Raw genomic sequence first — 11,788 nt, 5'->3', positions numbered from 1 at the left:
TTGATAAATCTCCACGTTACTAACGCGAGACATCTACACGTTCGTTTTATCGAACGCTGAACGTATCCACTCTAATCTCGCTCTAAACGCTTGCGCCAACTATCGAGTGGAGAAAAGCAGCAAATGATCTCCTACTTCTCAGACTGGGTAGGCGGACACGATATGGGGTAACATTGGGGGGATTAGAAGCAGGTATGTGCATTTGTAAACGATCCAATAGCTCTACCAAGAAGAAATTTCTTTTTAATATTAGCGAGCCACATATATTTTGACAGTTTTAAAATTGGCTCTTTTCGTATATCCTTTCACTAGTACCTAGACAGAAGGAGGAGGCTCGGGAAGTTCATAGCACTGAAGCACAACTAGAACACAGTCGAAACAAACACTTACTGCAATCACTACGTGGACTCTGTTTTTATCTATGTGTTTTTTCAGATTTTTTTTTGCAATTATTGCCAACAACTACTACTTGGTGTTTCCTATCGAATTTGATTTGATAGATTAGCACTCGATCAAATTCTTCGAACCGGATCGTTCTATAATACAGAACGATGGGTACGTTCCACCAAATGCGTAAAGAGACGTTTTCCATCGCGTTTAGACGCTCTCTACAGATATTCGAAAGCAAGGCATATATGTGCGAGACTGATGTACGGATTTACTTTATAATTTCTATCTACAGCCAAGTACTTTTTTTTGTTTACTTGTCGGAATGCTGGAATAGAATTGGGAAAGGGTCTAATCAAAGAGTACTCAAAATGATAATTTCTGATGATAGTTTCTCAAAATGATAAATTCATAAGTAAAACGTAACAAGTTAACGAAACAGGTGTTCATCTGTTACGACCTAGTATACGAATAGAATGTAGAAGGCTGTATTCAAGGCCTTGCATAGCGTGTCATCTGCAAAAGGAAGGTAAATTTAGTGACCCTGATCCGGAACTATTTGATTTTAGCCAATGATCGATGATGGCGAAAGATTCAATTTCAACAAGCAATAGAAGATAGTTTATTTATTTGTTGACTACAATTAAGTAGTTGTATATCGCAAGTTTACCGTTTCTCATAGTCTCACAGAACACGTGTCAACAATAAATTCGAGGCCTGAAAGTGCATTGATGGACTGCAGGAAAAAAAAAGTGTATATAAAATATGATAGAGTCCAACACTGGGCCTCGAACAACTATTGACCTCGACGCGTTACCGAGTATTTGTCTAATATTTACCGTACGTAATAGAAAGCATATTTGTACGAGCGTCCGTTTTTGCGTATACGTGTTTTTGAAAAACCTGCTATTTTTCACATATCCAAGTCAGACATAACAATTATGTTATAGTGCTTTTTTGACGCATGTTTTTCATAGTTCCTCACAAAAACTGACTACAAGAACTCCACAGGTTTATTTGTAAACTAGTGTTGCAAGCATCCAAAGGTGAAACTCAGGATGAATAGTCTATACACTAGGATATATAGGTAGCAAGTTAAATCCAAGGTTAGTCCACTTAAGAACCTCATCAAATACCGTCTTCGATATTCTGTGATTATCAGTTTGTTTGACGACCGCTGTTTGAAGCCTCTACTAAGAACTGACATGTATTTCTGTAATAAACTTGCTTGCAACCCCTGATAGTTTTTGCGAGATTTCAAAACTCTTGAAGACAATGAGAGACCACGGTAGCCGCAATATTTTTGCGATGTTACCATGGGGATATTAATAATTATATTACCGTTAGAAAAACAAAATCTATAAAAGATGTGATGTAGTGAACACTATTCAGCATAGTAAATAGCTATTTGAAGAGCGCTGCTTTAATGAAGAAAGTGAGGGTATAAGCATAGAAGATAAAATTTACTGACTGGAAATAATTATCAGATAATGGGAAAAAAATCAAATTAATCACGCTCGATTTAAAAAGAAGTTAGTTACGTGCAAAAATCCATCGCACATGATAACCCGTGTACGTCTGCGCGAAGTTAGGATACTACTCTTCAGCTTCACTCGACTGAAACATCAATGAAGCTAGCGAAGCTCTAAAAGAAGCTTCAGATGTGGAGGTTAGCAACGTAACATCTTTTCAACAGAGCTGAATTTTTAGGCAGAATTCTAAGAAGTACTCAATATTTTAGATAATCTAGCTCTTCACATATATATATATATATATAACACAAATGCCAGAAATAGCAATAGTTACTTTACCCACGAAGAAACAGCGATAAATGTTTTTAAAGATATTAGATATTTCCAAGATTACTACTGCAAAACATCTATCGAATAGATCTCTCGAGTCTATCGCACCAATTCGAACGAGCCATGAGGTTCGTTTTCGAGTTGGTACTATTTGTTGTTTTGAGGAATTTGTTGTTTGATAAGTAAGATTGTTGTAAGGTTAGCAAGTTTTGGTATTAATTAAAGAAAAAAAAAAAAGATTAGTCTAGTCTACAAAGCTTCTTTTGTCTTCTCGAAATACCCGTTGGTTATAGCGCCTTCTGCAAAAGTAGTCTTCACCTGCTGGAAATTCCAGATATCTCATTTTCGTCAGTATCATCAGTTATGACGCTAGCAGATGACCTTACCAAAAAATGTATTATTTTTTTGTTTCTCTGGGAATTTTGCTTGCATCGCAGAATGGTACATTATAGATCTACACAGGTGAACTTACTTCGGCGTTTCCTAATAAGTGTTTTAGTCAAAACTCAAAAAAAAGGCAGGCTCTAAGTCTTACGTAGCTACCGCCAGACATCCGACCATAATGAAAAGTTTTTAAGCAACTGCCTTCTCAAGTGAAAAAAATAAACGTGACGTGAGAAATTCATCATTATTTTGCCTATTTTTATTAATTATTCCTAATTAAGTTATCTAAAATGTCGCACACTCTCTTGTTTATGTACACATCAATACTTTCTCGATCGGGGCGGTACCTTTTAATTAATGACATATTCTTGCAAAGATATTTTATGGACTGTCTAACGTTGGGCTTGTAACGGAGCACTTTGTGCTTAGCTTTGTTCCGACGAGAAGGTTTGGGTTGACAGGTGGAAAATCTTTTCGCGAAACAGATGCAGACAACAACTTTCGAACAATTATTTTTGCAACCGTTCAAATTTTAAGAGACATTTGGTGTATACAATAGAACATATAACAAACATGTAAGTTCCTAAGTTTATCAAACTGTCGAATTTTTTTTCAGGAAAGATCTTTCTTTTTAACTTAAACTCAACTTTAACTTGCCGTTTGGCATAAAATAGTGAAATATCAGAGTAACTAAATAGAAATATGTAGGACAAAATATTGGATTTACTGAAACAAGGTGGTGGGAAACGTGAAACAGGGACGTTTCAGCGAGACCGAGAACATAACTGTACCGGTCAGAGTATCGCAAGCAGTGCTATATGATAATAGAATAACCGCAACGAGATCAGGTTCAGAAATCCAAGCCAGGTCTGAAGTCTTTTTAGTTTAGATAGGAAAAAGTACCCAGATAGTACGGGGTAGTGTCCAGTGTGCACTACGGATCCGGTCTACAAGAGAAATGGCCAAGTGCATCAGCCTGCTGTTCCTGTTTCGAAATAATTTTTATAATATGTAAATAGGAAAACCTTTGACGGGCTGTCTGTAAGTATGGAATTACCTGCTACCTTTGGTCCAGGAGGAATGCCGGTCTATTCTAAAACAAAAATAACGAGCTTATCACAGCGAAAAACAATAAACGTCGTTTTTAGAATTAGAATCAAGATCAAATATTACATAATCCTTTGAAGCAAAACAAACCCATATCTAGATTAGAAACATCTGACCAAAGTCAATAGACTACATTACAACAAAATTCAAGAAGACTTATACGAGACACACCGGAAGATCTTCAACAGCGTTTAGACTGCCGAACTTTCAAGATTCATCAGAGTAATTCGGAGCGCCGTTTTTAATACATCTAGACTTTTAAAATTGAAGGCTATTTTGGAGAGGAGAAGATCAATTGCCAATAAGATCGCCTAGGTAAGCTCCGACCATCAGTCTTTCTGATACCCTCTGCACTTTTAAAACTTCTTGACCATTCTGAAACCTTGCACTTTTGGCCTGTTTTTAAAATATAACTTCGTTGAGATTTATTGTAAGTAGTTTATCTGAGCAATATTTTGGCGTGTTTATACCTATCACAGCGGCTTGACACGCGGCTTAAAAAGTACTTAGCAGATTGCGGCAGGGATATTTTGAAGATGACTTATTAATGGCTTGGCTTTGGAATCGAAACTGTATCTCGGTGGATAATGGTCGTAGTAAATAAACATGGTCGCCAAATTAGACACTTCTAGCAAATACAAAAAGCTCTGTCAAACTATCTGTTCGTGTTTAGATACAGTTTAAATGACAACACCTAAGACAGCGCCTGGACGCAAATGCCCCATCCTGTATGTATCCGTCCATAAAAACGCATAATTTTATTAACTTACTTAACTGGGCTGTAATTCTATACGTACAGGGCTACCACACGGGTCGAGTAGCTGTAGACGATGTTTTACTTAAACTTTATTTATCGTCCATAAATAGTATACTACTATCGTGTTTGATGGCCCATATAAAACAGTCATACCTAACATACCAATGAAAAAAAAAAACTGTAGACACAAGAACTTATTTATTTGTTTTTCTTTTCATAAAATGACTCCATGTACCTCAAATGACGCTCTTATTTCTCAAACTCTAAGAAATTTGCAGTACAAAAATTACTTAAGTATCTGCAGACTAGTGTTTATTATAATATAATGCTATTGCGTATCCTAATTTCCACTTTGGTGTTGAACCGTTTGTATTTCACGGGAATTATGTAAACTTAATGAATGTCTTAGGGACGTTTGTGACGTCGTCTTAGAGTCAGTACTTAAGCTAGATGCATGTTCAAGTAAGCAAAGGTAGTTTACGTTAAATAAGTCACTATACGGTATCTGACACCGTTGGTGATAGAAGTAAATTTTGGTGGTATTAAAATTTTGTAAATTTATAAAAATCAAAGTAAAATTTAGATGGTAAATTTTACTTTAATTTTTATAAAATTTCGACATCACTGTGATAACTGTATGTTATGAATGAAAGCAGTCTTGGCCCAATTTTACGTAGTGAGCTCTTTCCAACTCCATCGTATGGGCAGTTCGCGGGCGGCGCCCGTCGACCTAACTAGTTAGTATGCACCTTACTACATGTTGTTTGTACCTTCTAAACTTTGCTTAAATTCGTTTTAGTTGAATTTCTATTTTATTTCGGCCTTGTAAAGTGTGTCACACGATAAACTTCCACTTGGTTATTTCATTATTTTCATCAATATTAACTATCGTGCATGCACGTCCCTATGCGTGCATACATAGACATGTGTCACGATTACGGCTGGTAAGAATCTGGCTGTACACATGTTAACAAATACTCTTTTCAGGCTAGGCTTGAGCCCTTGAAGAACATTAAAAAATGTTGCGTGTTGCAAATATACTACTTGTTTTTGTCTGCGTATATATATATATATATCATCTCAATGGCTCATTTTGAAATAACGCGGCTCAAACGTCAGCAACCAGCTTTACGTTTTCACCGTCGCGCTGTTACCATTCCTCCCTTGTGGAGAGCGGTTATCACATGGCCTAATCATAATCGATGTAACAACCTAATAAATCACCAAAGGAGCTATATGCATTTTTGGTTGGCACTATAAGAATGCGGCCGTCGAAAGGCTAGTACATTAACTACTTCAAACAATTTCGAGACTTCTTTACGTTGCTTCTTAAGTTCGTCAACTTCCTTCAAGCGTCAACCTTCCTGGTTAGCTTATCTGTTCTTCTAGACAACACACCTGTCTATAATAGGTTGCTTTGTTCCCTCTAGTGCTTTAGTGCCGGTTCCCAAACTCTTTTCTATAGCCCGCAGGTCTTTCTGTGTCCTTCAAATTGTAGTATCTTCCTTCTCGGAAGGCTATACTCGCGCTTTCGTCTGCTGTAGCGCGTCTTCACCTGTTTCCTTTGCGTATTCAGAGTCATTTTGCTCCAGGCATTATAACAGGTCTTGGCGAATTTTCTGCTGAATTCGCTGATTCCTCGACGCAAGATTCGTTCTGTCTTAACCAACTGTTGCCCATGTCACGCTTAACTGCGCAATCTGCTGTTGATCGCACGTCCTGTAATGTCCTGTCAATCAGGACGTTGGAGCTAATGCGTTCTACATTGTCTGAAACCGTCAGATTCATATCAAACCATTATTTTTTGATAATCGGATAGCCATTTTGATATGTCAGGTAATGCGGTAATTTCGGCGTCGAGATCACTATGATTCGCAATAGTTCCTCTGTAAAGCTTTGATTTTGGAGGAAAGTTAACCCATCATGGATTTTAACTTATCAAATATTATAAATATATGGAATAAATGTTTTCAATTTTCAGTCCAGTATTGTGTTTGAGAGATTACACTCCAGAGATAACACTCTGTCACTCGCAACCGAATTTGAAAAACGCGGCCTTCCAAGCATAATCTCTTCCAACTGACGTTCACTGCACGACAGTCGTAATGCAGGACAGATAGAAGCTTGCGTATATGTTAGACGTTATATTACTCATATGATTACAAGTATTTGAAGTCGTAATAAATGATGATGATGATGATGATGATGATGATGATGATCCATGTAAACTAAAAGGCTAAAGACACAAAATAGAAATTCTCGTATAATAATTTCTAGTCATATAGCTAAAAACGAAATTAGTTGCTCGCACTTTGCTTCAGCGTTTTATTCGGACGCAACAAAGCCTTATCTATGCTATATGCTTTAAATAACCATTTACCTTCATATTCGCTTTCGACAATATAAGGCCAACAACAGGAACGCCACAGGTGAACCTCCATCTTAGCGGTTGTCGCGATCTGCTATATGCATTCGCGCTGCTCTTACTTCTTAAAGCGTGGATATCGCAACAGCGAGGTGGGCTGTTGTTTATAGCCCTCTCCCTCTTCTTTTATCTTCCCCAGACCTGTGACCCATGCCGCCGTAGCCGCCTTCACAGGCCGCCTCCGCCGCCTGCCGCCTGCCGCCTTCGCCGCCTGCCGCCTAATTACTACCAACAGCCGTCAGTAGCTAAGCTTACCCTTGACTTTCTTTGACCAGGCTGATCTAAACTTATCCAGACCTGGCGTCAGGTCATGTAGGGCGGCATGAACTATCGTTTTCCTGTTGCTGCATCTGCTTGCGACATAAAGCTCTGGTATGGCCAAGTTATCTGTCTGCCTTTTAGAGTGTGCCGACCCCCTCCGCCTTCAGGCCAGTCTCTAACTGGACCAGTCTGCAAGCCAGCAGTAAGCAAACAGTAAGAAAGCAGCAGCCAGTAGAGCACTCAGGTACAAGGTAAACGAATGAGCAAGCCCGTTGGCTCACTTGCTGCCAATGCAGTGCACGGAAAGGATATGACGTTGATGAGAACGACGAGACCGCCTCCACCGGCGACGACAACCACTGCTACTCTTACTGCGTTGGCTGCAAGCTTGAGGATAGTATCCGGGTCTGGCGTCTTCCCGTTAGATGTCCACCACGGCAGCCATACCACTGCCGGAGCCATGCGCTTGTGGCGCTGCTAGGCCCAGATCGGCGGGTCCGTCACTCGGTTAGTCAGCGGTTGAAGCGCGCCGATAGCGGCGTCGCTTTTGAGGTGGTGGTGTTGCTGCTGCCTATTCTGTTTCGGCTCCTGCCTGGGCTGCCTTGCTTCCCACCTTTGCTCTCCTATTTCGTTGCTGTATGCATCGCGCAGAGCCCGCATGCCTAGGGACCAAGGGCCATAATCAGCAGTAGCAGCCGTGACTAGCCCGACGATTCCGCAGACGGGTGTCAGTCTTCCCGACCTAGCATCGGCATCCCCACTGTTTTGCCTGTCTATAGAGATGCGGGGGCACTTTCGCAGGGAAAACCGTTAGGGGGAGTGGAGAGAGGTACGTTTGCCCGTCTACCTGTACTCTCGTCAAGCCATTACTCCTCTCTCACTCAACCGCTGCCGTTTGGCCGCCCAACCGACTGTTCGGCCTTCCGCTTCTCTGGCAGCACGGCCTTTGCAGTGCAGAAGAAGAGAGCCTTCATTTCCCTGTCCCTAGCCAGTCCAACTTGGTACGAGAGGCCCTTGCTGCCATGCTGGTCCTCACGACGACAGGGCACGCCCGTCCCCACAACAACGAAAACCTAGTGTGCTGCGCTAGTGGTGATGGTCGAGATGGCGCATGCGCAGGCCCCACGAGACGGCGCTGCGCTCACTTTGTTGCCCGCCTGGCCCAGCGGCCCAAGCGCGGCCAACGGGGGCATAGTGAATCCCCACTGTGGCCCACTACGCTAGGAACAACCGTCACCTTATCAGTCGGTAGGGAGCCAAAGCAGCGATCGGACTACAGTGCGTGCGTGCGTGCGTACTCATACAGTGTGGTGCGGTTGGTTTCGTTCATTTTAGTGAAGTGCCATTGCTTGATTGCTTTGTCGCGCTGGACGCCTGCCTGTTTGTCCGCTAGCCATTGTATTCGGCTACCTTCAGCAACAGTAGCCTCATACCAAACATTAGGGCAGGTGGTATTCACTTGCCGTAGAATGCAGTTTAGCGTTCATATCATGTGTTACATAAACTACACATGCATATAGGTATGTGCATACGAGTCCTTGACAGTTGCACGTTGGTGACCATTGAAGGATATCAACTGTCAATATGGGATACGTCGCTGTAACTTTCCATTTTTCACCTACCTTCACCTTTTTGCTCACTCAGCCCCAGTAACTTGACAAACTCTTCTAACTTTGTTTTGTTACAACGGAGTAACTTACTACTGAGGCTGCTACAACCGTTGTGTAGGCGGAGCAAAGCGCGCCGATTAAAGCCGGGAGCAGTCAAGTGGCGCGAAACTGCTGGAAAGAATCCCTCGGCTTCTGTGATTCTGTGCGTGAGTGTGTTTAATATTGAGCCGGTCGAAAAGGAAGTTCAGTGCGTGAAGAGAAAAAAATCAAATAGTAGGTGTTGTGGTGGTTGGAACAAGTTGAGAAGTTATTGTGGATTGTGTGACGCTCCCGGACGTAGACGCGACGACGACATACCCACAGGCTAATGTAATTTACCCTTGAGTTAAAGACTGCATCAGTCTGAAAAGAAGTTCTCGTCAGTCTCTGACAACTGACATTGTGCAAGTTGACTAAAGGTTGATTTTGAGGGCCGAAGCCGATAGGATCGCTAATCTCATTTGAGGTAACAGGCGTTGTGCGTGCTGTTGTTATTTCGTCGTCGTTGTTGTTGTTGTTGTTTTTGCGTGCCGCTTGTACGCGGGACGGTCTATATGAGTATGTGCTTGGCCTGCCTGTTCGTCTGTATGTGTATAACGAGTATTAGGGCAATCAGCGCAGGAGCAGTGCCGTGAATGCGCTTACGGACGTTTACGCCGATACTGATAGGCGAACCGCAACGAATGACAGTGCACCAAGCAATGTGTGACAGGCTCGCTGATAGCTGCAGCCGCCCAAAACGGAAAAGCAATAAAATTTGCAATTCGTTTACCGTGCCGAAATTGTACGCCTCTTGCTGCCGCCATGACCGTAACTACTATAGCTGCTCCCGAATGATAGCTATCATAACACCTAGGGGAGTTTTGTCGACATCAACTACCAAGAGCAGCAGTGTTCACAACGAAAAAGGTAACAGCCAAACACATTTGATGGTCGTCGATTACTGATGCGACTTCAACTACTGCGGAAACAGCGGTTTCCTTGAGTGTTGTTCCCGCGCTGCCGGTGTCGCCGCCGTCATCATTACCATCGTCGGTACGATAGCAGCACTTCTATGGACAAGCGGGTTTCTGCAGGAGTAGTACCTGGTAAACGTGATAGTATCTGAAGCTATTATTGTCGCCGCCGATTTTGATAATGTTATGCCGCTGGCGCCGACGCTGCTTGACCAGCCGCGAGTGTTCTTTGGCAGGCAATGCTGCTGATGTGTGAGTGCGTTGGGATGAACATGAGTGGACCGTATAGGCCACACAATTGATCATGGCGTTGGCCGCACTATCAGGTAAGTAAACTGTTTGCTCTGTTGCTAAATGCAATCGTTATATTAGACAACGAAGTCCTATTGCCGTGTTGGAAGGGTAGCTTAATTGGCCAGCCAACAGAATCACTAAATGCGGTGTCGAAAGACGTTATTGCATTGATTTTCTTGATGAAGACTTCTCTATTTCGACATCATCATCATCATCATCATCATCATCTTGTCGGGTCATCTTTTATGGCCCGATTAAATAAAAACAATAATTATAGTAACAATTGTATCAGTAATGGTAATAATGCCATCTGTTTGGTACCAGAAACCGTATCTTTACTTCACGAGGTTCAATAACACAGTTAATCTAATGTTCTCTTGCATTTTGAAACACATGATTTTTATTTGACTGATTTTCGCGTGAGATACAGATTTATGCAGGTGGCCTAATGGGGGAAAAAGCGAAACGAAACCATACTAGATTAGAAAACACTATTATAATTAAGTAGATGACTTCCATAGACGTTCATTTTGGTAACGCGTTTAACAACGTAACCACGTATGGATATGTGTAACAGACGCACCTGACATAAAATGCTTATCAATCGGTCACGTGCCACTTGTTGGTGATATGTGCTAGGTGGTGTACATACGGCGTCGACATAAAGCACAAGGATGCCTTAATACTGCTATTTTTTAGGTAATGTTTCAATAAAGGTAATGCGAAACTTTCCATTGGGTGTAGCAAGTGTCCGTATTTGCCACGTAATCTTAAACGACGAGAATTTAGAGCTTTGAACAGCATTTCCAAACTGCAGCAGTACCCTTTAAATGCATACCATTTTCTGCCTCTGATACGTAGTTGTTTACTTCGACAATATTACCTCGGTCTCAAAGGAAACTTTAGGGTACTTGCGATAAACCTGACGGATAAAGCTGAGGCAGGCAGTAAACAACGACCCTCTATGGTTGTGTCGAAGTATGCCGACCAAAGCGACAAGGGGCACAGAATGAGAAACGATGACTGTGGGCGAAACTCACTTCCGCAGCTTTGCCGCCGGCCGCCGTGTGCAGGCAAAGGCCGAAGTTAGCGCGAAGAAGAAAGAAGACTTGCAGCTTGTACTCAACCAGATCCCTTGTTTTCTGGCAAGTGCTACTTCTGCTGATAATTTACGTTTGCTCGCACACTGATAATATAGTCGTAGTCCCATTGTACAAACACAATCTGGACTAGTAGCATACGGCCAGCGATACACGGCTGACCGAGCAGGCAAATGGGGAACAGAAAGGCCAAAATGCCAAGTCAATCAGTCAGTCAGTCGCCTAACCTATATAGGCAGTCCAGGCAGGTTGATATTTACTGTGTTACAATGTTTGTACGCTATATTCTTTGTCATTTTTAATATGAAAAAATGGTGCATGTAATCCGGTCAGAGGCAGACGGTCGTATGTACATACGTTCGTTTGTTCGTTTCGTACAAGGCTACGCTTGCTCGTGAATGAGGCTCATATCTCTGCTGCCTGTTGACGAAACGACTAACCCGTCGCATTTGTGTCGTTGGCACTGCCGGGCCGTCGGCGTCTTATATGCATGCAATATACATATACGTACAGCTGCGGCCTCGTACATAGTCGCTCGATCCTTATTTTTTACGCTGTTGTCGCTACGCTATTTCGACCCACCATTTTTGTCTCTCTGCATCATCTTCCTCGTTTAGTTTGGCCTGCATAGCGTGTGCAGGCGGTTACAGACATATACGGTAGACA

At 42.1% G+C, this 11,788-nt stretch overlaps 1 protein-coding gene and 1 long non-coding RNA gene across 11 annotated transcripts in view; one reads left to right on the top strand and one right to left on the bottom strand.

Annotated features, from left to right (window-relative positions):
• LOC111246668 (uncharacterized) overlaps nucleotides 1–11,788 on the top strand; it is a 231,408-nt gene that overhangs the window by 1,046 nt on the left and 218,574 nt on the right. For 8 of the 10 annotated variants that reach the window (XM_086982362.1, XM_086982361.1, XM_086982365.1 and 5 more), the window contains exon 1: nucleotides 8,264–10,054. The exons of 1 other annotated variant lie outside the window; for it this stretch is intronic. In XM_086982362.1, the coding sequence (XP_086838488.1) occupies nucleotides 10,033–10,054 (22 nt within the window). In that variant the 5' untranslated portion in view covers nucleotides 8,264–10,032. Of the gene's footprint in view, nucleotides 1–7,001; nucleotides 10,055–11,788 lie in introns of those variants that run through there. One more of the 10 variants, XM_022796634.2, reaches the window with a different exon arrangement.
• Nucleotides 4,623–6,924, bottom strand: LOC147756560 (uncharacterized). The gene is made up of 2 exons (XR_015322906.1): nucleotides 6,818–6,924; nucleotides 4,623–6,206 (listed from the first exon to the last, which is right to left on the bottom strand). It is a non-coding gene; the product is annotated as an uncharacterized LOC147756560 (long non-coding RNA).

Source organism: Varroa destructor, unplaced genomic scaffold (genome assembly GCF_002443255.2).
Source record: "Varroa destructor unplaced genomic scaffold, Vdes_3.0 BEIS01000003.1, whole genome shotgun sequence".
NCBI classification, from domain to species: domain Eukaryota; kingdom Metazoa; phylum Arthropoda; class Arachnida; order Mesostigmata; family Varroidae; genus Varroa; species Varroa destructor.
Note: the sequence above shows the minus strand (reverse complement) of the source record. Positions and strands in the feature narration are given on the sequence as shown.